The 26990-nt window shown below is 40.0% G+C and overlaps 1 protein-coding gene across 1 annotated transcript; it reads left to right on the top strand.

The window, feature by feature from the left end:
• The first annotated feature begins 78 nt into the window (after positions 1-78).
• LOC145412218 (elongation factor-like GTPase 1) lies at positions 79-21839 on the top strand. Its single transcript, XM_080282148.1, has 10 exons — positions 79-219; positions 683-890; positions 3730-3861; positions 9806-10068; positions 12228-13119; positions 14710-14820; positions 15901-16167; positions 17513-17722; positions 18424-19392; positions 20984-21839. Exons 1-10 carry the CDS (start codon positions 80-82, stop codon positions 21215-21217), a joined length of 3426 nt encoding a protein of 1141 aa, XP_080138274.1. The 5' UTR covers position 79; the 3' UTR covers positions 21218-21839.
• Positions 21840-26990: the final 5151 nt, after the last annotated feature.

Here is a 26990-nt window from a genome sequence, read left to right on the forward strand (position 1 = left end):
GAATGCCAATAGTTCACTTTGTAACAGGTGGAGCAAGATGGTGGTGGGTGATGGGAAACAGGGCGAGGTGCCCTCGTTAATGAGCAACCCTAATAATATTCGTAACCTGTGCATCATGGCTCATGTGGATCATGGCAAGACTTCTCTGGCTGATGCTCTTGTTGCCTCCAATGGACTCATCAACCAGCGACAAGCTGGTCGCATCAGATATATGGACAGGTTAGTCAGACTTCTACTTTCTTCTACCTACTGGTACCGGTATATTTTTTTTGCTGTTTATCTGTATTTGTGCTTTCAAATTTATAATATTTTCAGAAGAAGCAGAAATTTCAGTATTTCATTTTTATTTTGATAAAAATTATGTTAGTGATGGAGTACCGGTATGAAGCTTTTTTTGTGGTGGCTGTGATGTAACTGAGCATCTCCATTGCCAGGTTATATAGGCTAAATGTCCTTCATCTCAGGCATCACTGCAGGTAAGATTGTGAACTGCAGAAAGGCAGTTTCAGCCTGCAGTCTATGGAGTTCATGTTCAGATCAGCCTGGGGTCCCAGTAACATTAGTACTTATGGTATGTTTTAAAAGAAACCAGTGAGCGGCAGCACAGTGCATTGTAGTATGCTCTCCTGCTAGTTTTTTTCTTCTCTCATGAACTATGAAATCTGTTCTTTTTAATCCATAGTCGCAAAGATGAAATGGAGCGTGGCATCACCATGAAGAGCTCGTGCGTATCCCTAGGATATAAGCGTGATGGCTTCAGTTATCTGGTAAACCTGATTGATTCCCCGGGTCATGTGGATTTCTCCTGGGAGGTGTCTACAGCTGTCAGACTTTGTGATGGTGCCATCATTGTGGTTGATGTAGTGGAAGGTGTATGTGCTCAGACCAAGGTGAGGAATATTGAGCGTTGTATGCGGCATTAGTTCTAACTTGATGATCTCTAACCATTTTCAGCTCAGTATGTGGCCAGGAGTAGCATAGTTAGATGGGATGGTTGATTTGACTTGTATCCAAAATGACTCATTCTTTCCTCCAAACTAAGGTTCATCAAACTTTATGCCACAGCTACTCTGTATGTTAATTATGGGAGTGGCTGAATTCCATCAGATGAACACAGACCAACTATAGTCAGTGTACAGTAAGTCATTGTATGTACAGCACCCCGTGAGTTAGTTAATATTGTAGTGTTTTTTATTCTTTCCACCACCAGATGATTCAACTTTGGAGAGATTTTCTGAACTGGAGAGGCCAAATATAGAGTTAAATAAAATTATTTGCAAGTAACAATAATAATTTGAAACATTTAATTGAATTGCAGGAGTCAGCATTCCATTTTGTTGTTGAGTAAGCAGTAAATTACAGAAAAACACTTGTTGGAGTTCCATTGCTACTGATAAAACTGATTAGCTAGTGTCATCCAATCAGCAGCACCAGTAATATAGAAAATGTTATACAGTACATCCCCTTAGTACGCGCCTATATGGGCGGCAGAGGACGTTGCATACTAGGAATTCACGTACTGTTAATACATAAGCTTATGGGAAAAATTACATATGAGCGGCACCCCCTTTCATGGGCAACCCCTGAGACGCCTTTTAGATCTAATTATTGTACTATACAGTAGGCTCTCAATCTTCGATTTATCTTACTTCGATATTTCATACTTCGATCAGACTCGCCTGCTCGTCCAAAATTCGTGCTTCGATTTCAAAAGTCGTGCTTCGATCACTCAAGCCGGGTTGCGAGTGCAAGTCGAAGCCCATCTGTTCATCTGTCATGCCACCTATCTGCCACTTGGTGCCACCTACCTGCCACTTGGTGAAGCTTGCCCTCATCCAAACATTTGAAATCTTTTTTGTGATGATGGAAGCAGTGAAAGCATCAACAGCAGTGGCCATGGTGATTGGGACAAGGATAAGGAAGCAGGTGTTCACTCAAGCAGGGTTGGGGCGAGCGCGAGTGATGGCAGCGAGGGTGGCAGTGGTGGCTGGCAACAGTGACAACCATCGCATCGGAACTGGTCGGGACAATTTGCCTTCAAGTCAGTTCGCCATCATAACAGTAACAAGACAGTTCGCTTTCATTAATGAAGGCAGCTGTGAGTGATGCTAGAATATAATTCAAAGGCGATCACAGCGAGGAAGAAACAAGTTAATTACAGTATTGACTAAAGGTGCAACTAATAAATACTGTAGTATCCAAAGCTTATGCTATTGAACATAGACTCTGATGGATCCCCCTGAAATATAGTTATTAAAGTATTGATTCATTAAGATTATGTATATTTATAGAATGACAGGGAACCGTCCAGGGTGCGAATTGTCCTGACGGGGAATCGTCCATGTTTTGATGGCGAATTGATGACGGTGAATTGTCACGGAACCCAACACTCACCACATGAGCGTCATTCTTTCTATATTAAAGTGTGTGCAGCCTGTATTTCTTGCTAATAGTAAGTAAATATGTACCAAATATAAGCAAATACTGTATATGGCTGTGTTAAGGTTTTGGGTGGGTTTAAGTGTATACATAAAAGTTGATGTAGGTTCGTCGGTGACACACCGGTCCCATTTATTTTTTTTCCATAAGTTTATCAATTCGCACTTCGATAAATCGCATTTCGATCGTTTTTTTCGGTTCCAAAACCAATCGAAGATCGAGAGCCTTCTGTACAAGGAAACTATCTTAAGACATATTACCCAAGATATAGTAAACCAACAAGATTATGGCTTTACTAGGTAAATCAACAAGGATATGGCTTAACTAAACCAACAAGAATATGGCTGCTCACCTTTACCTATTATTTCTTCTTGAGGGGGGCAATGTCGCGTACTCGGGGTAACCCCGGATTTGGGCCACTCGTTGCTGCCCGTCTCGCTTACAAGGAGTTCAGTTCGCATACTAATAAAAAATACACTTAAAAATAAAAAAAAAAAATATATATATAGGTCCTCGCGTAGAAGGGGGATTGCGTACTCGGAACTTGCGTACTGTGGGGATGTACTGTATTTTGGAATGTATCCCCAAGTTCTGACGATAACTGCCCATGCTTAGACCATTGTGAGGTGTTGTGGAGCAGGAGCTTAGCATTGAGTATGTTTGGCCATAATTTGATATAGAAAGCTTGTAGAATAAATTGGTGAACTGTGCCATTGCTAACTCTTTTTTTTTTTTTTTTTTTTTTTTTTTTTTTTTTTTATGACAACCTCTTATAACTTATAAAGAGATAGGGAAACTTGCAAACATACAACTTCCTGTTGGAAACCTCAGTAACAGTTTTTTTTTTTTTATCACTGTGTGTATCTTTCACACTTCTGACTGCTCAGGATCAGTATATTATAGGCAAGTGGTTGAATTTTTATTGGGTAACATCTCATGCCCAGCACTAATTTCTAATGGTTGTTGTTGTGGCTCCAGACTTAGCTAGTTATGAACCCAATGGACAGTAGGCTGAAGTGTGCTCATCTGCAATCCACCATCCTCCTTTCGGGAAATGAGCAGAGAGTTTGATGTTTGTATAACAGGGCAGCACAGTTACCTATTATATCAGTGCACCTGCATGATGGCATCCCCTCACAAGCATCATTTCTCTTGGTATTTTACAATTAGGTATTTATTTCCTTAGTCAGGTTTATGCACTGTGGTACTTAATAATAATAACAGAGATATTGTATTTATGTGTCCATTGTACTGTTTAGTGTGTGACTGTGTTACCCACGTGGTCACCAGGTTGTGCTGCAGCAAGCTTGGGCAGAGAACATCAGACCTGTCTTAGTACTGAACAAGATTGACCGTCTGATCCTGGAGACAAAGCTGAGCCCCATTGATTGCTACTACCATATTGCTCAGGTTCTGGAACAGGTCAGTTTCCACTTCTTTCACTAAAACTTTGTATTTCACATCACTTGAATTCAAATTTCATTTTTTTTTTAATGCCAAATTTAGATTTTTAAAGTTCACTTACAGAAAAAAAATTGGTAATAGCTAATCCTTTGTGCCTGTACTTTGTTAAATGGTTTTAAAGATAATAACTCCCTGTTGCACTGGAATACTTTCTCCTATCAGGGGCTGTTCTTTCATGCAAACAGGGATGCTTTGTGCTGATGTCTTGCATTAGCCCTGTTACGCTCATCCAATTTTTAGATGCCTGGCAGTCGTCTGACTTACAGTACTTGCAGTAATAGTTAAGATGGTGAGTGATGAATGGACTACAATAAAGCTTCTGAGAAAGTAATAGGCAGGATGCAGGTGGAGAAGGCAGCAGGTGTGTCTGAGTTGACTGCTGAAATGTTGAAAGCATTAGGAGATTTAGGAGTGGGAATAGTCACTGATTTGATATACTGTATATGATTATGTAGTGTTATGAGTGTGTTATCCCACATTGACTGATGAGGAGAGCTAAATTGAGATGGTTTAGGCATGTGGAGAGGATGTGGGATGAAAATTAGGTGCAGAAAGTAAGAAGTGTTAATGTTGGGGGTAGGGCAGTGAGAGGTAGACCAAAAAAGACCTGGGATGAGGTCATTGAGTGTGACCTCAGGGATTAGGGACTAAATAGGGAAGCTGCAGAGATCAAACAGCACAGTGAGCCGCCATTAGGTGACCAAGGCTGACGCCCACAAGCACATTGGAACCTTCAAAACTAAACAAAAATGAAACGAAAATACATGATGCTTTCTTTGACGCATCTAATGTGCAAAATATGTTTGTAGAAAAAGTTTGTAATGTGAAAGATGTTACTTAACCCCTACACCGCGGGCTTGTTTACCAATGACTTGCGTGTGCCGCGGGGTTATTTGGGCTCCGACAGACTCTCAAAAAATATTTGCCAAAAATCAGTTATTAGTCGTAGAATAATAAAATTACATATGCTTATGGCACATACCTTCAGCTTTCTCCTGGAATGATTGTTGAGCCTTCGTCGGTTACCGTAGGACTTGTGGAGACCTCTGAAGTAGGGTAACGAAGTCTCCACTTTACACTTCCCGACAACCCGTAATATGATTACCACAGCCAGATACAAACACTATAAACACTATTCTACAATTTTCAAGTAGTTTGGGATCCATACTCAAAAAAAAAAACACTGTGAAAGCAATGGAAATTACGAGCGCATCTGATCGTCGCACTGGCACTAGTTCGCTCATGGTAGTCTGTCATTTATTATTCATAAAACCCCTCACACTTTATATTTCTATTACTATATAACACTTATATATATCTACAGTCTTTATCCATAAGTTTCCTTCAGTAGTATTAGTTTATTGTCACTGTAGGGATTCAATTTCTTTCAGTAAAATACGTAGCATTCACTTTCTCGTCCTGTATACTGGCATTGAGAGTGAATGTCACTTTCATTTTCACTCTCATAACTCATAGCATTCAGACATGCTAGAGTGAAACTTTCACTTTCATTACTCCTAGGGTATATACTCGTATTCTTATAATACTACTCATTTACATTTCTATTTACGTTCTCTATTTTATTTACGTTATTTACATTTTCTATTTTATTTACAGTGTTATGCACTGTCACTTGAAATAACTTATAAAACTATTTTCCATTGTTCACGTATATTTACATTCATTACTTTCACTTGCTGTTTACACATTATTTACACATTATTTACAATTCCACTTGCACTGTTTTACTCAATAGAAAGATCGTAGTCACTCTTTTATCAATTGTCAGCCCTTTACCTCTTTCCACACGAGGTTTAGTAGGGGGTAAAGGTCACAGAGCCATTTGCATGGGGGTGAAAAAAGGCCTTGAAGTCAGCAAGATGAAACATACGTCCTCTCACTTCGGAAGATGAGAGTACACTGATAACGCAGGGGCCAGGCCAGCTAGCCTAGAGGCCTGCTTTAGGGGTTATTCAGAGTTACCAATATTACTTCTTGAAACAGCTAAGTCTAGCACTGATATGATTGGCAGGAAATCTAGACAATACATTATAAATTTGGTAGTTCCAGGTGAATGTAAATATCATTTAGGCTTCTCCCTTCCCTCCTTACATGTATATTTATTACGAAAATAGATTAGAGGCCTACTTAGGAGATATATAATCAGAGCTACCAATGTTAAATCTTGAAACAGCTTTGTGTAGCACTGATATGATTGGCAGGAAATCTAGACAATACATTATAAATTAGGTAGTTCCAGGTGAATGTAAATATCACTTAGGCTTCTCCCTTCTCTCCTTACATGTATATTTATTACGAAAATAGATTATACGGCATATTTCAAGGGGAAAAAAACAGCGAAAATTAGCGAACGAGTGCACGTGAGGTGTTGTCAGGTGATAATTAGCCAATTCCAGGTGTATGGCACTCTCACTTACCTGATTTCTTTCTTGTATATATTATTTGGTATAAGAATACGACATAGGGCTTATTTCAATGGATGAAATCAGTGAAAAATTCCAAGGAAGATTTACTTAGCGTAGCATGGCCAGGCAGGCGAGAGGATAGGGTAATGGAGGGGGGGTAGGGAGGGGAGTCAAGAACGGGGAGAAATGGCTAAATTGTCAACAATGGATGGGAGTACAGATGAGATTAGGAGTGCTGACTAGTGTTGGACATTGTCAGTACTGATAGATGATACAAGCCCCCACTTGAAAGCCCGGGTGAATTCAAAATAACACAGAATCACAAAAGCGACGCCCCGCGGTATGATCCCTTGCTCCCAAGCGTCACGAAAGTGACGCCCCGCGGTTAAGGGGTTAATATACACATGTATGAAACCTTTCCTGTGTCAGAACAGTGATCAAGTGAGAGTGGTGATCTACCATTCCGTTGTATTCTTCATCATCCTATTGCTTTCAGTCAGTCTCTAACATTGTTACCCCATCCCACCGCTCTTGGATTGTTTGGCTATCTCATAGGAGTCCTGTTAATGTATCTCTTCTATGGATCTTCATATTATGCTGAAATTCTGATAAAAAATCTAATTCGTACATGCACTACTTTATCCTGGTTAAGTCTGAATCATGGAAGTAAAATAGTTGCTGCATGACAGTATTGTGATACCAACTCTTACATATGGAAGTGGAGCTTGGACCTTGTTGGAGGGACACAAGTCAAGAGTGAGAGCAGTGGAAATGAGTTATTTGAGTGGAGTCACATGGAGAGACAGACTGACAAATGAGGAAGTGAAGGAGCATTGTGGTGTGGAAGTAGATATGATGGAATGCATTAGGAGATATACAATGATGAGGTTTGGCTATATGGAGAGGATGGAGAGTGAGAGACTGACAAGGAGAGTGTACGTGAGTTAGGTGGAGGGGGAGAGAGAGAGAGAGGGGAGGAGGCTAAGGATGAGATGGAGGGATGGAGTTGAGAGGTATGTGAGAGAGGAGGGTGTGAGCTTGGAGCAGGGCAGTGAAATGGCGGGGGACAGGGCCACATGGAGGCGATTTGTTTGTGGCCACCCCTCACGGGATTCAGATGTCTGGCAAAAGAAAGAAGTCTGGAAACATCATCATTATATCATCTGGACCTCCTTTCCCACCCTAGGACGAGGTGAGACATAGCAGTGTCCAGACAGCCAAAGTTTACCCAATTCAGTGGGCCACGCTTCCATTCACTCATCATTCAAGCCCTCGGAATCCTAGCTCCATCTGATAGGCCAAAAGGTTTCACTACATACTGTAGCTTCATATATATACTGTACTTATCCAGTAGAGTCAGTCTGAATCCTGTCATGTTAAAAGGGGTGCCAAATTTCTGGTCATGTGCTTCTCTGCACAAAATTCATCCAGCCAGCTCGATCTCTTGTCAGTCCCCTTGCCTCACCAACTTCCATACCTCTTTTCCTCACATTCTCATCCACCGTACCGGTATCTCCCTACCTTCTTCTTGGCCAGAATCTGTCTATCTGTTGCCAGACTCCTTAATCCCATAAGGGATGGCCGCAAACAAATTGCCTCCATGTCGCCCTGTCCCCTGCCATTTCACTGTCCTGCTCCCATTTCACATCCCCCTCTCAAAAACCTCTCCACTCCATCCCTCCATCTCATCCTTGGCCTCCCCCTCCTTCTCCACCCATCCACCTCACTCACATACCTTCTCCTTGTCAGTCTCTCACTCTCCATCCTCCCCATATGGCCAAACCACCTCAGTGTATTTCTCCTAATGCTTTCTGTCACATTCACATCCACACCACAATGGTCCTTCACTTCTTCATTTGTCAGTCTGTCTCTCCATGTGACTTCACATGCTCCTCTCAAATAACTCATTTCCACTGCTCTTACTCTTGACTTGCATCCCTTCAACAAGGTCCAAGCTTCACTTCCATATGTTAGAGTTGATATCACAATACTGTCATACAGTGGCTTTTTTTTACTTCCATGCTCACTTTCCTGTTCCATATCACTGCTTTCAAAGAACCAGCAACCCTTCTTCCTTGTTGTACCCTTTCAAGTACTTCACCCTCTAAACATCCATCCTTGCTCATCACACTATCCGAGTACTTAAATGCACTCACATTTTCCATTTCCTCCTCATCCAACCACACATTACATTCAGTGACTTCATTTCTCTTGAAGACCATAACTTTACTTTTCCCTACATTCATGTTTACATTATGTTTCTTACTCACTCTCCCAAACTCATTCACCAAGCCTTGCAACTCCCCTTCGTCTTCGCTTAACAACTCAGTATCATCTGCAAACAACAGTACAGGGAGTTGCCCTACCTTGTATCTCTTTTATAACCCCATCCATATACAGACTGAACCATGGAGACATGATGTCCCTGTTTCAATGCAACCTTCAGTTAGAAAAATTTACTCAGTTCACTGTCCACATGCACTGCAGCCTTAGCACCCTCATACATACTCTTCATGGTATTCAGCAACTTCCCATTTACTCCATATATTCATAATACTTTCCACATTCCTTGTGTATCCACTCTGTTGTATGCATTCTTCAAATCCATGAAGATTGCATACAACTTCTTACCCTCCTCTAGAAACTTTTCCACCAAAGACCTTAGACTGAATATCTGATCTACACAACCTCTTCCTTTCCTAAAACCTCCCTGTTTAACTACAGTTAATTCCTCTGTTATTTCCCTAAATCTGTCAGTAAGTATCCTACCATACACTTATGAAAAATGCTGTGCAGTATAACAGTCTTGGCACTCAAAAGGTGTATCACTGAAAGATGTCTGTCTTAAGATAGATAAAATCATCAGAGGGTAGCTGGAATAAAATTTGTATTGTATCATTTTACTGAAGGTGTAAATGAAGATTTTTTTTTTTTTCTAATCCCTTCAGTTAAAAATCTTTCCTAAACTGAAGAAAATAATCTGAAAGGAGGCAGACTGAAGTAGGTTTGGTGTCATTTGTTTGAAGGAATTAAAATGTAGTTTCTTTTAACTCTTTGTCTACAGTTGGTGCATTTAGCATTTTACTCAGACTGTTACTCTGTGATTTGTTTGTTTGTGAGAAATCTCATCTGTCAAAGACGTAAAATCTTTACTTACTGTATAACCACTGTTAGTGCTGTTATGAATATTGTTTAGGCTAACACCAGATGATGATATTCATTTGGGAGAACTTTGTCAGAGGGCCTGTCTCTTAGTTTTGCAGAAGTTACATTTTGCAGTTACCAAATACAGTACGGTATTGTAAAAGTGTGCATTGATTAACAATAATGCTTCCTATTTGCATTTTCAAATAATTAACTACCAAGGATGCGTAATAGTACTGCATACCAATATAAAGAACTGAATGATGATGTATAACAATATATAAAAAAAAAAAAATAGAGCACCCTCCTCAGAGAAATGTCTGCACCTGCAGGTAAATGCTTACATGGGTGAGCTGTACAACACTGCACTGCTAGGCAGGACAGCAGAAGAAGTGGAGGAGAGGCAGAGAGTGGAAAGGGAAAGAAGGGTGTCCGAGAGGGAGAGAGAGAGGAGGGTATCTGAAAGTGAGACCCCAGAGGCTAAGCATATATTTGCGGATTGGGGCATTGAAACTGTGGACGACTCTGAGCTGTATTTCTCTCCTGAGCGAGGCAATGTTGTCTTTTCCAGCGCATATGATGGTTGGGGATTCAGGTAAGACATTGACTCATGGATTCTCTCCTTTTCTGTTATTACACTTGTGTTAAGCATTTGTTATTTGTTTGCTAGTATAATCATTTGTGCAGACTGGTTTGAAATCAGTCTGGTTTTATATTAAGACTGTGATAATTTTGTACCAGTAAGATAGTGGAAAAGATACTTTAATTATGGTGTCCTACTCTAAATTTATTTTGTTCAGTGCGGGTGACTTTACACTCCCTCTTTTGTCTTACTTTCCTTCATTCTTTCCACTTCTTCTGCCTGTGGGTGACTCTACACTGAGTGACAAGCCAAGTGGTTTCCTGTACACCAGGAAACCATTTATTATGCTGGGTGGTACCCATATAACCAAATTATGGCACCTGGTGGTTTAGTGGGTAATTGCGGCGCTCCAATGGGATTGAGCTGGTGAAGGTTTATATCCAAGGGATGGTTGGGGTCTTTGCTCACGTAATGCCACTCAGGGAAGATTGAGGCTGGTCACTCTCATCTTAAATGTCAGGACCAACATGCCTAGCCCCTGGCTGCTACTCTGTTCATGGGGCAAGGTAGGATTGGATGATGGATGGATGGATATTCATTTTACAATATTTTGCAGTATGAAGTATTGCCAGCTTACTCACACTGTGTCATGGGTACTGTTTGTTAAAGGGACAAGTATATATTTGTAATATGGTGTGTTTCTTTGCTGGAATTTGGCCTGTTAAAGAAAAACTATATACAGTAAGACCTCACTATAACAGACTAATTGGGGCCCAAACCATTCTGAAAAATGCAAAATTCCGATGAAAACGACATCTGGACTTCCCCCTGCTAATCCGGACTTTTTTCGATATATCAGACATTAGTCTGGATCGCATGAACGGTTTTTAAACTGTTTTGACTACCATTGTGGTACTGTACTGTGTTATAACTTCACTACATTAATCAAATGGTATAATATATATATATAATAATACTGTACTGTAGACTGATAAACATGTCATTTATTTACCTTATTGTGATGAACATAGCTGAATTAGTCAGGCAGTTCAGACTGCTTCTGGTTTTATCGGACTTTTTCTGATATACTGTATAGGAATTTAGTCCGGTAGCTCCTCAAGTTCTATAAAAGTGAAATCCGGTCTATTGAAGTCCGTTATATTGAGGTTTTACTGTATTAATGGCATTAATAGATTGATATAAAAAAATATGTATACAGTGAACTCTCAGTCATCCATTGTAATTCACCCAAATTCTACGCCGAATAACGTAAAATGCTGGATATTGCATATCCGGCTCAACATTTGGCTTTGAGCCAGATGTTGTGATTCTATGTCTTGTGACCCAGTGTCTTAAAAACTTTACCGTGAGTACAAGATGAAAACTGAGCCTATAAAAAATACAGTAATGATACAGCACTGTAATACAGGACTGTACATAGTGTACTGTTGTATGTACTCACCAAGTGTTGGCATCGATGGGGAGAAACAGCCTTGGGAGGTTCGCATTCATGAACAGTGCAGTACACAATACAGCACAGATGTAGTTTAACAATTACAATAGAGCAGTAGGATATGAGCACTGACAGGCGTTAGCTTTGCAATACAATACAGTACAATAGCCTGAACATAGGATGCCACAGAGTTAGGAAAAGCACCAGGGTTTTGCAACCGCATGGTCAGAAAAGTTGAGTGCACAGGCATGTGTTAACTCTGTGACATCCACGGGCGAGAATGAAGGTGCATTTGTATTCTTGGTGTGCCAGATAGACCACACGCATGAAGGATTCTGATTGGCTGGCGCATAGCGGGTGTGTTCATTGGCTCCTGAGCTTGAGGATTTCCCCTGGTGCCGGCTGGCTACTGCTAATTATGAGCTGGTTGAGATGCCTCAACGCTGGATATTGCACTGGACCCCTGGTTACGTCCCGTTTCGGTGTTGAATGTTGGATAATTTAGCCGGATAATGCTTTAATAGAGCTAAGATAGCTGCACTGGGTATTGCATTGGGTCAGATATTACACCGATGGATAATTGAGAGTTTATAATAAAGTGAACAGGGAGGTTTTAGGAAGTACAACTGTTTGTGTGTATAGTCATTTTTGTGAAATAATGTTAGGGAGATTGCTATTTTATATATACTGTGTACTGATGGATAAATCTTTGTTTCAGCATCCATCACTTTGCTGTTCAGTTTTCTGCAAAACTAGGTATGAATAAGGGTGTGCTAATGAAGACACTGTGGGGTGACTATTACATCAGTAACAAGGGTGGAGAGAAGAGGATCATGTCTGGAGCCAGAGACAAACGTAAAAACCCCCTGTTTGTCTCTCTTATTCTTGAAAACCTTTACAAAGTTTATGACACTGTTATGAATCGCAAGGATAAAAATGAAACTGAGAAACTAGCCGGAGCTCTTGGGGTCAAGTTGCCACTCTCAGTTTTGAGGTCTACAGACGTCAGACAAAAACTGAATTTCCTTTGTAGTGAATGGTTGCCCTTGGCCCCAGCTGTGCTGGATATGGTGGTGGATCACTTGCCTTCCGCTTCCAGTATCACAGAAGAGCGGGCAGCTAGTCTTATGTGTTCTGCCACTCAGAGGTTTGACTCATTGCCACCAGAGTCACAAAAGCTAAGGCAAGCATTTGTGAAGTGCAGTGGAGCAGAGGAGGAGCCTCTGATTGTTTACATTTCTAAGATGTTCGGAGTTCAGAGGAAGCAGCTGCCTAAGGAGACAGCGTCCAGGGGACAGAGGACTGTAGGGGGAGTTCCGGCAGGAGGAGGAGGAGGTACTCAGGGAGTTCTGTCAGAGGCTGAGCTAGCTGCGCGTAGAGAAGAGATTCGACGAAGGAGAGAGGAAGCAGCACTGTCTGCAAAAGACGCTGAAGGAAATGATCTGGGTCGCCCTCTAACAGCAGAGGAAATGGCAGAGATGGAGCAGCAACAAAAGAAGGTGGCTGAGGAGAGACGACTAGTGGAAGAGGCACGCAGAAAGCAGGATGAAGAGGAAGTGTTCATAGCCTTTGCTCGGGTGTTCAGTGGCACATTAAGACCGGGACAGAAGGTAATATCTCAGTTTTTTGTTCAGTTTTTTGTTATTATGATATTTCAGATCTTGTTTTGATTCCCACTACAGGTACAGTATTAAAGAGCAGTTGCAGTATAATACAGTAAAGTACAAGGAGCTATTTTCAGTGTTCACTAGTGTTATGAATTATACTGATGCCATACTTCAGAAGAAAGCCCTCACTGGAGTTTGCCATGTTGCCATCGAGAATTTATGTCGGCTAGAAGTTTAACCAAGCACTAAGACAAACTAATTACTTCCCCACAGTTGTTGGAAACTGTGAGGAATTGGAAATCTCAGGTACATAGCAAGACTTGTATATAATGGACTGTGTCTCAGTTTGGTCCTGAGTTCCACATATGTATGACTGGTTTTCATCCTAAGAATGGTGATTGTATCACTAGTTACCAAGTTTGGAGTTAAATTTCACTCATTATAATAGGGTACCTCCCAAGGTCATTGGTAGCCAGTGATCTACTAGCTACTTGGAATTATGATTGTGCCAGTTACAGTATCAAGAAATTTTTAGATATCCTCAGGAAAATTGATTGTTCATATGCCGGCCATATACCATTTTGGCTAGAATGAAGGATAAAAGAAGCTGAGTAAGTCTAGTGAAAATGCATAAACTTACTGGTCAGTTGTGCTTATTGCCCATGAAAATGAAACATTACATAAATACAGTGAATTGATCTAAAAAAAAAAAACTTATAGGTACCCATTTGTAATTTTTTAGGAAATGTGCAGTGGTTGAGATGAGCTTCCTAAGGGCAGCATTTGGTGTAGGAGTTTAAAATGGATTGTACAATACAGTACAAGGTATATGAAAGTCTCTGATACTGAGGAAAGTGCTGAGGGTGTGCGGTGTGTTGTTGAGTGAATGAAAAGGAATACTGAAGTAATATGGATATATGTATGAAGTGTAGGAAAATAGTGACTGAGAGATTGATTAAAAATGAGGTGATTGGTGATGTTACAAGATCAAGATCTCCAGCTACATAATACTAGAGGAAAGAAGATTCACTGTTGCTGAGGAATGAGAATGGGAAATAAGTACAGTACAATAATTTCATCGTCATTATCATAATCCAATATGTCATGTTTTTAGGGGATGGGAATGTCTAGACTCTAGAGCATAACTCATTGATCATTATAGGGAAATAACTCAGAAGAGAGAAGCTGAGGGTGTACTACCCCATTGTTTAATATAAGTTGTATGAGCCTACTTGTAACGTAAGTGCTAGGTGGTAAGATTGCTGTTTACCTACACCATTGATGGTAGCCATCCCGAGTGATTTTGAGGTTAAGTGAGTGTCTGGCACAGTTTGAAGGTGAATGGTGAAAGTCAGAAGAGTAAGATAATAGTTTTAGAAAAAAGTTAAAAACTGAAGGGACTAAGAGTTAAGTGTATTGGTCCTTGCAGGAGTGAGGATTAGGAGTAACTGAAATAGTAAGTGAGATTTGTAGGGATTAAGTAGAATGGATGCAGTTTTCTTGGCCCTCTCATGTTCGGGGTTTGTGAAATAAAAGCATGGTACCGGTGTTGAATGTTATGATGATGAATATTAACCATAATGTGCCCACCAGGTGTACATTTTGGGACCAAAGTATAACCCCTTGTCTGCCCTCCACCTGTTGAAAGAAGGGGAAATCTCAGAGGATGCTGTGAAGGACCTCCCACATATTCATGTCTGTCAGGTCAGTTGATTAATACAGTATCCCATGTATGAAATTAAAGAAGGATATTTGCTAAGTAAAAAGGAAGTACTGAACTTATGCATCAGGTCTTTAGAAAGTTTATCAATTTCTTTGGATAGCAGGATGTAGGTTAGATTTATGTTAGCTATTTTGCTTGAGCACTTTGTTGTTTGGACATCTTCTATGTCTTGTGTTCCCATTGTCACAAGGGATTAGGTGTAAAAAGACCTTTGGCCTGAGGATATATATACAATATTGGTAGATGGGGGCGCTCACCATCCACTCACTCAATGTAGTGCTGCTCTCGGGTGTCTGCCCTTTCCTGTCCATCCTTCTTTCCTTCCATTCTCTTCTGTCTTTCTTTCCTTCATTCTTTCCTTGTCCTTCTGCCTACGGGTGACTTTACACTCCCTCTTCTGTCTTTCCTTCATTCTTTCCACTTCCTTCAGCCTGTGGGTGACTCTACCCTGAGTGACAAGCCAAATGGTTTCCTTTGCACCAGGAAACCATTTACTATGCTGGGTGGTAACCATATAACCAAATTTTGGCACCTGGTGGTTTAGTGGGTAATTATTGCGCTCCAGTCGGATTGAGCCGGTGAAGGTTTATATCCAAGGGATGGTTGGGGTTGATTGCTCATGTAATGCCACTCGGGGATGAGTGAGGCTGGTCACTCTGATCTTGAATGTCGGGACCAACTGCCTAGCCCCGGGCTCCTATGCTTCTCATGGGACAATGTACGATTGGATGATGGATATATATATATATATATATATATATATATATATATATATATATATATATACACATACATACATGCAGGTATATATACCTGTATGGCATGGGGACCACAACATATACAGTACCACCTAAATCTTACACTATTTTCTCACATGTTCATGGAATATTAGCCCCTGCATGATCAGAGGTTCCCCATAGGCAAATAAAATCTGTGGTAATATCTGGAATGGAATACTTGACCATCTGCTTGACCATCTTGTAGGTGCAGTTTACATTGATTTTCTAAATAACCCTTCAAGTTTCTGTTACCATGTACAGGTAATGTTCTGTTAATTACAGGTGTCTGATCTTTACCTGATGCTTGGGCGGGAGTTTGAGCGTCTTGAAAGAGCAAGTGCTGGGACTGTGGTGGGTATTTCAGGCTTAGCTGGGTATGTGATTAAGAGTGCCACTCTGGCTTCCACCCCAGCCCTTCCTGCCTTTACTGAGCTCACCCCCAATGCCACTCCAATTCTGAGAGTAGCGGTGGAGCCCAAGGATCCCAGAAACCTACAGAAACTGAGGGCAGGTCTTAAGTTGCTCAACCAGGCTGACCCATGTGTTCAGGTTAGTCAGCCTATATGTATATAACCAGTCTCTGGTGGCACTGGCTGGAATAGGTCAAGTGTTCCATAGTTGGAATTTCACATTGTGATCTTTTTGTGTAACAGTTTTTGATAGGGAGTAAACAGTAGGGGTTTATCACAGTAATCTAGAAACAGTAATACAGTTGTAATCACTTTTACACTTTGAAGATTTAGGACCTTGAATTACATACTGTATTTTTAATGCACAGTTGATACCACATTCGATTTTATCTTTCATTTTCTCACACTGTTGTGTTTGGAACTTTGATGATCCATAATACTTGAGGGCAGAGACTGTTATGGTACTGTATTCAAGAAATTACAGGACAACATGCTTTAAGATAATGATCAGTGTCATGATCTCCTATGCAGATAATACATCTATGAGAGATACAGTAAGTCCTCACTATAATGGACTAATTGGGGCCCAAACCATTCCGAAAAATGCGAAATTCCTACAAAAGTGACATCCGGACTTTCCCCTGCTATCCCGGACTTTTTCCGATATATCAGACATTAGTACGGATCACATGAAAGGTTTTTAAACTGTTTTGACTACCATTGCAGTACTGTTATAACTTCACTACATTAATCAGATGGTCTAATATATATAATAATACTGTATTGTACACTGATGAACATGTCTCTTATTTACCTTATTGTGGTGAACATAACTGAAGTAGTCAGGCATTCTGGACTGCTTCTGGCTTTATCGGACTTTTTCCGATATACTGTATAGGAATTTAATCCGGTACCTTCTCGAGTCCGATAAAAGCAAATTCGGGTCTGTTGAAGTCCGTTTTATCGAGGTTTTACTGTATTAGCACTTTTAAAACCTTACCTATCAAAGAAAACTTTGATGGTAGGCAAATTCTTAAATTTTTCAGATTCCTGGGAAAGTTGTAAAGCACTTAACACTGAAATAAGTACACATTTAGCAACTTTACTTCACCCATGTTTAAAATGAGATAAAAGTGGTACCCATGTTTAAAAAACGATAAAAGTGGTACTGTCTGAGAGGAAATATCCAACAGAAAGAAAGAAGGGCACCCAGCATTTTAAGTAGTAAGTTTTGACCCTGATTCCCCAAATATCACCCCATCTTCAGGTGGAAATAAGGGTCAAGATTATGAATTTTTTTCACATATACTTTTTTTTTTTTTTTTTTTTTTTTTTTTTTTTTACGAACCAGCACAGGAGAATGAAATCATTATGAGCATGCCAATATTTTGTATGTGTACCAAAGCTTATATTTGAAGTACAGGAACATGACTAAGTATACATTTGTTTGCCTTTGTTTCTGAAAACTGTGTTGTGTGTTACAGGTACTGCTGCAGGCAAGTGGAGAATATGTGATGGTGACAGCAGGAGAGGTGCATCTACAACGTTGCATTGATGATTTGCAAGAGCATTATGCTTGCACTCCTGTCCGAGTTTCAGATCCCATTGTGCCATTTAGGGAAACCATCATTCCACCACCAACTGTTGACCGGCTGAATGAAGCAATCGAGGGGGAAAATATCAACTTAAGAAAGGTCAGCCTTCACCACTGATTACTTTTTTTTTTTTTCTTTCTTTCTCTCATTTTTATTGATCTTCATTAGCTAAGTGTATGGCATTGCTAGGTAAGCTTTATACTTCAAGCCTGTTAGAATATTATTTAACTACAACTCTGTATCCAGGTCATTCCACCCTGAACTGCAACTTCATCTGTGGGGAATAAACATGTTCCTGTTAGTATAATTAAGGTTTTCATGAATGAAACTACAGAGTATGTGTTTATGGCCTGATTATCTGTATCTGTTGCCTGATGCCCAATACTGGAGTTTATCCCTTTGCTGTTGTTTTTCCTGTGATGTAGTGCACTTTTATATTGTTTTTATTTGTCTTGTTTGCAAGCTTAGTTTAGTTCATCGTTAATGTTTTAGCATTTAGAATTTCAGAGATTAGATTAGTTGAGTTTCGTGTTTTAGCCCATGTCTTAGTTAGATAATTGATTGGTCTGTGGAGAGTAATTAGAGCTGAATCTCTTCAAGCTATCATTGGGAACATGGGTAATTATATTGTTTATGGTGATGACCTGGTTGATGGATGAGTCAGAAGTATATATTCCTGGTGTGTGTTCTTTGTCATGTGTGAATTGTGACCAGTTTGCCTTCTTTTGTAGCACTGTCTTCCATGCCTCTTTTATCTAGTCTTCCAAAGTATATAATAATCCCAAAGTGCCATATTTCAGGAAGAGAATTCTGACCCTCTGGGAACGGTGCAAGTGGAGGGTCGTACTGGACGCTTAAAGGTGCGTGCTGTGCCACTACCCAGCTCCATCACATCTATACTTGAGTGCCATCAGGATCTGCTCAAGCTAGTTTCACAGGCCGCTGTTGTCACCTCTGCTGCCTGTAGATCAACTGACTCTCATGCTGTCACAGAAGCCAACAGTGATGTGCATATTACCACTTCCAATGAGACAAACTCAGTAACTAACACCAAAAGTCCAGAGGCAGAGAAGGAAAAGGCAGACTCCCTACAGGTTAACTCCCTCTCAGCAGCACTAGAGACTCGGCAGAAACTAAGCCAAGAAACCAAGTCAGCTATTGAAGATCTGAAGACATCTTTAAACAATGCATTCCAAGAAGCAGGACCAGAATGGGAAGAAGCAGTCAACAAGATATGGAGTTTTGGTCCAAATGGATGTGGGCCCAATCTGTTGCTTAACTGTATTGGAACATACCCACGACCCTCAGTATGGGATCCAGCCACCACAGTAGACTCTCCACTGGCAGCTTATGACACAAATTTCATCACAGGGTTCCAGATGGCCACTGCTGCAGGGCCACTGTGTGAGGAACCAATGATGGGAGTCTGCTTCATGGTGGAGGACTGGGGTCTTCCTCTGCCCACCACCTCCTCAGATGATGAACAGGCCTCAAGGAACTTAGGTATATCCTCTGGCCATGTAATCTCCTTAGTCAAAGACACCCTTAGAAAAGCCTTTGAGCAGCAGTGTCAACGTTTGATGTGTGCTATGTATTCTTGTGTCATCAGTGTTACGTCAGAGGTGGTAGGGCGCATGTACAGTGTCATCAGCAAGCGACAGGGCAGGATTGTGGATGGAGACATCACTGAGGGTTCCACGTCCTGGAATGTCACTGCTTACCTTCCTGTTGTTGAGAGTATGGACTTTGCTAATGAGCTGCGGAAGTCGGTAAGTCATACTGGTGTATTCTGTTTTCATTATTTAACCCGATAACTGCTCTATACAGCCTGGGCTGTTCTGAGTGCGACTGCTCAATACAGCCTTGCTGCGCAGGTGAATTTTGAATATAGTACCGTGGTGACCAAGGCCGACCCATGCAAGCATATTTGAGCCTTCAAAACCGAAACCGAAACCAAAAACGAAAACCATACATTCCAATAGGGAATCAGACACTTCGATGTTCATCCATGCTTTACCAAGACAAATATTGAGCTAATATTTTGTTACTCTACACTTTGGCATGTGTTCTTTCAATTCCTAAGACAAAATTTGGCCTTTGGGAAATTTCATTTTTTACCCCTATGTGTGCGCACCACGGACACCTCCAAAAAAACGCCATGTACAGTTAATGGGTTAATCAGTATTAATTTTTGGACATATAAGATGATAATTCACTTCTTGAGTACAAGTTTGAGGTTAGAGTCATTGTGTGGTAGACAAGTTAGAGATACAAATCCTCTTTCATAGAATATGTCCTTGCCATCCTATCCTGAGCCAGCAAGATATGGCTTATTCCTTCCAGGTGGAGAGACTTGGTTTTTTAAAGAATTGAGAGTTGGTATTGTAAATGAAATAAAAGATTCTAAAGCAGGCAGATATGTACTTGTAGTATAGGAAGAGAGGGTAATTCAGAACAGCTGTAATTATGTACCGGTATTGATTATACTGATAAGTGAAGAGTTGTTAGGAATGATGGGGCTGAAATGTATTGGTGTTATGATGAGGAGGGATAGACTGAGATGTTTGGGCATACTGAGAGGATGAAGGATGGCAGTTGTGTGTGGAAGTTGAGAAGTGTCAATGAATGTTGGGGGTAGAGTTGCAAGAGGCAGACTGAAGCAGACTTGGGATACGGTCAAATAGTGTGACCCCAGGGATAAGTTACTGAGTTGGGAGACCGCCAGAGATCAAGTAGCGTAAGGAGCTGCCATTATGCAACTGAAGCTGATGCACACAAGCACGTTGGAGCCTTTATAAACAATACAATATACAGGTGGTCCCCTGCTTAGGAACGGTCGACCTACAAATTGTCGGCTTTACAAATTTGTACTTTCAGTGTAAAATCAACACTTTATTATAAAATAGGATTTGTGTTAATGATTTTATCCAACTGTAGGCTAATGTAAGTGCTGTAAGCACTTTTAAAATGCTTGATTGGCTTGGCTGGACCATGATGTTCAATTGGTTACATGTATTAAATGCATTTTCGACTTAAGGAAAAACCGACTGAGCATTTTCTTGGAATGTAACCTGTTAGTAAGTAGGGGTAAGTATATGTGTGTGTGTGTGTGTGTGTGTGTGTGTGTGTGTGTGTGTGTGTGTGTGTGTGTGTGTGTGCTGTCATTTCACTGGGCACAGTCTTGATATCTTCCTTTCTTGTCTTTACTTTTGATTTCATTTCTGCTTCCTTTTACATTCCACTCAACTATTTCTACTTTTGTCTCTGGTATCTTATATGCTTTCTGCTTTCTTCATATTATTACCTGTCCCATATTGTAATAAAATTGAAATAGAATGATTGTTGATTTTGCTTCTTCAGACATCTGGTGAAGCTATGCCCCAGCTCGTGTTCTCTCACTGGGAGGTGCTAGACATGGACCCATTTTGGGAGCCTCAGACAACAGAAGAACTTATGCATTGGGGTGAGAAAGCTGACAGTGGCAATGTGGCTCGTCGCTACATCAATGCTGTACGCAAGAGGAAGGGGCTTGCCATTGATGAGAAGATTGTGGAATTTGCAGAAAAGCAAAGAACTCTATCAAAAAATAAATAGACTGGAATTTTGCTTAGGTAAATCTGTTTTTGAAATTTATCTTATTGTGAGAGGTTTTAATATATTTATACAATAGACTAATGGTGTTGTACAGTACGGGCTGAAAACAAAGCAAAATATAAACAGAGTGGGAGGTAAATTGTTAATTCTTCCATTTATAACCCAGTAAAAACATGAAATTTACATGCATTGCGTTATATTAGTAAGACCATCTAGTTACTGCTGATGTACTTTTCATAATGACAGCAGTATTCAGGGCTTATATACAGATGTTGGTTATGATGTACTTTTCATAATGACAGCAGTATTCAGGGCTTATATACAGATGTTGGTTAATGTTTTTAATTTACAAATTGATAAAGTAATTGCTCACTTAACCATGTAACACAGTGATGTAATTCTGTAGTTTGTTCATGCTGTTACCAGATGATATTATTTAGCAAAGGATAACCTCTAGTGGTAAAAGGGCAAGTGAAGACTATGTTTAACCCCTGCTGTTTGAAAGTTATATCCGAGGAAAATAAAATCATCAGGGAATTGCCAGATTAAGATGAAAAATACAGTACATCCTGTGGCTGAAGAGACCAAGTGCAGATATTTTCCTAGAAACTGGATTGTTGAATGGGATTTTTTTTTTTTTTTTTTTTTTTTTTTTTTTTTTTTTTTTTTTAAATACTACATCCTGGTATGCAAATATTACTGGTACAGGTATATCCCAGTTTAATGATGCAATTGGTTAAATAAAAACCCATCGTTTGACAGGGTGTCGTATCTTATGGTAGATTTAACGTAAAGAATAGGGATGCGTGTTTGAGCCTTGGGTTTCCCCCCCCCAACCAAGTCCTAAACCCACCCAAATGAGTCCAAAAACAAGTTTAAAGCCAATCTAAATGCCTAACAGCTGTAAAAGAAGCTAACCTAAGCCTAACACCTGTAAATAACTCACTAAAACCAACAAATATAATCTGAAAATCATCAAATGTAAGGCTGGAAAAAATCAAGCTTAGTAAACTGTTCCCCAAAATGACAATGTTCACCCCACCTATGGCTAAAACACATTAATCTAAGTCTAGGTCTAAAAACAGTTTATAAATCAACCTAAACACATTATTTTAGTTTAAAATATCATCAAAATGGGTAAAAAAATCAAAACCCTTCGTTAAATTGGGGTTTGGCCATTGTTAGGCGAGGTATGGTGGTATTTTTACTCCCATTGTTAAGCCAGGGTATTGCATCTAGGGTGATAGTATATCGAAGTATACCTGTATCTTCTCAGATTATAACAAAATCTTGCTTAATGCTTTAGAATTTATCATGGTGAATCTAATTTTGTCAGATATTTACTTTTATTTATCAGATAATGGGGTAGCTACATACGCAGTTTGTAATGTGTAAAAAGTAAGGAAGTTAACACCAATACAATTTTGTCGTATATTTTGACTGCTCAGGAAAGAAAAATAATGTTCATTCATTCATCCATTGCCAGACGCCATGTATCCCAAACGGGGTGGCCAATGGCTTAGAGTTAATTGTTGGGGCACTACTCCACCAACCCCACCTGACACATAGGGAGAAAAAATAATGTGTTAAATGAAAAGTTTTCATAAATTCATAAGTCACCTCCATGTGAACATCATTCTTCCTGAACATGTGTTAAGTGTGGAATTACTGTATTATTCTTCATATTGCATAGACTTAAAATTTTGAGTTTAATTTGGGGGATCTGTAATTTTTATGCAACAATTTTCACATTGTTTCAGATTTAATAACTGTTGTGTACATCATTATAGTTTTGTCCTGTTAAAATTAAAGTAACCTCACAACTGGAAATAAACTTTTGAACAGTTATTTTTTGCTGTAACTGCATGGACTATCTTAGAATGTTTGAATATTGTAAGAAAGAATTATGTCGGAAATATTTCCTGGTGATGTGAGTCATCAGAGTGACTCTAGCTGATAGGCAATATGAGTCCCTTGGAGTAACTTTGAATGCACCTAAAATGGTATAGAGAAAAAGGAAGATTAATTACAGAAGTTTGGACACATGGCACTTTCGAAGTTATTCCGTGGAGTGCCTCACGTATTTTTGTTGTGCGACTCTGGAGGAACACTGAAGGCAGCATGGGTAAAAAAAAAATTGTTTTTTAATCTCCATTTTCTGTTTCTTGAGTTTGGCATGTTCTGAGTTGCTCCACGGTGCTTGTGATATTGTGTAGTGTGGATGTTTATACCTGTGAAATGGAGTCAGATTCTAGGGGTATGAATGGTGAGTGAATGAGATTGTTGCCCATTTGAGTGGGCAGACTTTGGCCTTTTTTTTTTTTTTTTTTTTTTTTCCCCTAATTACTTGTTTTTTAAGCTCTGGACTTTACCTCACCCCATCCTTAGTTAGGAAAAGAGGATGATGATGATGGAAACGTTTAGGATTTTTTTTTTCCCCTGAAATCTGTAAAAAATCTAATCTGATACTCTCCCACTGATATATTCTACTTCACTAGGTAAAACTACATGTGCCAAACACACTAAGTCCCTTGGAATGAAATATGAAGCTGGACTCCCCATTAAGAACCATGTACAAGAGACCTCAAGAGGCAGTGCACCCACAGACTCTTTGCATTTGGGGGAACCACATGGCCAGACTTTGGCCAACAATAAGAAACATTCTCCTTACTCTACAAACAATACATTTCATCAGTGATGTCCTGTGCCTCCCAGGCATAGGCTTCCATCCTATCGACTGTAATACCCACTTCAAAACCTTGGAAATTGTACAGAATAGTGCCCTATGCTTCAGCACTGGCTGCACCAGAATTGCTCTCACAGCTCACTTACACTCTCAAACTAAAGTCCTCCCTGTCAGAGACTACCTTGATATGAGGGGCACACAGTTCTATTCAGTACCCAGTTCCAATACACAACACACCTAGACACATGAAACAATCACCACACAAACAATATAGAACCCTCTACACCAATAATCCACCTCCAGACATTCCAACACTAGCAGTGAAAACACCTACATACTCAATTCATGCTCAGGACAATACCCTTGATCACACCATACTGCAAGCCCCTTTCTTGACATCCACCCATCAGAAGTGCCTGTAAATATAGATGATTGAGTTCACTTAGCCTTAGAGTAGGACATCACCCAGCCCTTCTGAGTTGTATACAAGCTTAGATTTGGGTTGGACTGAATCACAGTTGACACATGCCCAGCTTGTAAATTAGACCCACACAATCTAATATTCATAATGGTGTGTTGCACAGCACATTCCACACTAAGATGCAGATGCAACAGAATGTGGGGAACCTGTGAAACAACCCCATAGGGATGGTTGCTTACCTGCAGTTGACAGAACTGCTCTGTCAGATGGACCAGGGTTGAATGACAAGTTGCCAAGCCTGGATTTTGTCACTTTGTTCTTTTCTGTAGGTATACTGTACATTGTCATGGACAATAGTCTTCTGCATTTTCTCTTGTAAATTACTTACATGTATAAGCAACATAGTCAACTTTAGTGGAAACCTACCAACCTAACCTGGGCATCCTAAGTAGCTTAATCAAATAGTAAAAGCTACATCTCTCTGACCCAACTCAGGCATGTTTCTTCAAGGACTGCCTCTCACGCAATAGACCAAACTATGATTTAAAAAAAGAAAAAAAGATTAACATATGTATTTAGATGTTTATTATCTCATGTATAAATTTTGAGGGAAAACAACTAGAGAATAAATGCAGTTGTAAACGACACTGATGTTGGCTGCTCTCTGGTGATGGTGGGGGACGGTGATCCAGACTCCGGGTTGATGGCTGTAAATTTGTGTTAGGTGGGGGCACCCATTATCCACTTAGTGTAGTGCAGCTTTCAAGTGTCTCTACACTGAGTGACATGCCAAATGATTTCTTTTAAACCAAGAAACCATTTACTACACTGGGTGGTAACCATATACTGTAACCAAATGACGCCTGGTGGTTCAGTGGATGAAGATGCTCCAACTAGATGGAGCCTGTAAGGGTTTACATCTGAGGGGTGGTTAGGGTTTATTGCTCACATAATGCCACTCAAGGTGCATGTGAGGCTGGTCACCCTTGCATTATATGTAAGGACTGAGTAGCTTAACCCTGGGCTCCTTTGCTCTTCATGGGGAAAAAAGGATTGGATGTTGGATGGATTGTAAGTGATGAAGTACTGTACAATATAGCCACTGAAAGGAACTAATCTGACAAGATTGTGTTGTGACAACTTATAAGGTAACACCCTTCAGTAAGGTACTGAATTAGAAAATTAATGAAGTGGATGGCAAATTGGGCTAGGGACTGTGTGGTCGTGCACTCTATATGAGCTGTGTTAGGGAAGAGTTGAACATATGAATTACAGTATATTTGAAAATTTTACATGATTACCATTTGTCCTGGAGTTAGGGGACAGAAAAATACCCTGTACTCTGTGGGTCATAGAAAACAGTGGAAGAGGTTTAGGGTGAGGCTGGAAATTTGCTTCCTGTGTAGTGGCATAGGAATGTGGTGATCCAAAGGCTTAGTGCTTGTGTTGCTAAGTAACATGTTTGTACTTCCTCCTAGCAAATATCTGTGACTTTCATCCTTTCATTCATCATCCAGTCAGATGCATAGTAGGGGCTCAGGGTTAGGCTAATCAGTCCAGACTTTTAAGGCAAAAATGAGCAGTTGCATTCTCCTGAGTGGCTTTGTTTTGAGCAATAAACCCCAACCATCCCTCAGTCTTAAATTCTAATGGGCCACATGTGGTTGGAGTGCCTTACTCTATAGACCACCAGGAGACTTTTTGTTGGTTATATGTTCTTTTATATTTACAGTGTGACCTCAAAGAGACTTTAAATCTCTGCACCCTATATGAATACGGAAAATTGGATTAGGATATTGATGATGATGAACCAGGTAAAATTTTTCATAGCTAAGACAGAAGATGGGGGCTGGTGAGCCAGAACTCAAACTTCCAGGTCTGACCAAATTACCAGTCAGTACAGTAAAACTGCAATAACTCAGCATTTGGTAAGAGAGTTTTTGATATTTCAGAATGGCTGTGCTTTCAAAATTTTTATAATTAATTCTAGGATTACTGTGACACAAAGTAATTGCCTTTCCGTGTAGGGATGAACTACACTGTTCATCAGGATTCTGAGTTTTGTGAGGAGCATACACATATTATGTGTATAAACTCGACAGGAGTAGTGTAATTGATGGTCTTACGGAGAGGACATATGTAGGATGGGTGGTGAGTTTGAAGGCAGGATAAGATGTGGTAAATCAGTAAGGTGGCTCGCCATAGTAAATGAGTGTAAGATAGTGAGAAGGTGGAGCTAGGAAGCTGATATGGGATCAAGTCTGATGAATTATGTACAGAGCAGCATATGGAGAGGGTTTGGCACTACATTTTACTGTTACTGAAGTTGATAGTCAACAAAATGACCATCGGGGGTATGTGAAGAGCATCTGTAAAAAAAAAAAAAAAAAAAAAAAAAAAAAAATGGAGCCTGGATTCCAGAGCTCAAGTTATTCTGTGAATGAATGGCCTATTTCACTGAACGTGCTCTTGATAAGTCTCCCACATTTGTACTTTATTTTTCTGGATCCAACGTCATGCCTTTTAGGTGGGAAAAATGGTTGATGATTATGGTAGTGGTGATGGTGGGAAAAAGATAATGATAATAAAAAATATTAAGGTATTTGTTGCTCGTGTCGCCTTTTTTTTTTTTCTCTTTAACGACAATAAATAAAAGGAAATTATAT

This window comes from Coenobita brevimanus, chromosome 92, assembly GCF_032717465.1.
Source record: "Coenobita brevimanus isolate Jiangsu-jjx chromosome 92, ASM3271746v2, whole genome shotgun sequence".
NCBI lineage: Eukaryota > Metazoa > Arthropoda > Malacostraca > Decapoda > Coenobitidae > Coenobita > Coenobita brevimanus.

Bases quoted from the DNA above. Each gene is read 5' to 3' on its own strand.
- LOC145412218 (XM_080282148.1), top strand. From the start codon at position 80: ATGAGCAACCCTAATAATATTCGTAACCTGTGCATCATGGCTCATGTG. The intron at 220-682 runs GTTAGTCAGACT...TTTAATCCATAG, and splicing joins CGCATCAGATATATGGACAG to TCGCAAAGATGAAATGGAGC. The intron at 10,069-12,227 runs GTAAGACATTGA...TCTTTGTTTCAG, and splicing joins TATGATGGTTGGGGATTCAG to CATCCATCACTTTGCTGTTC.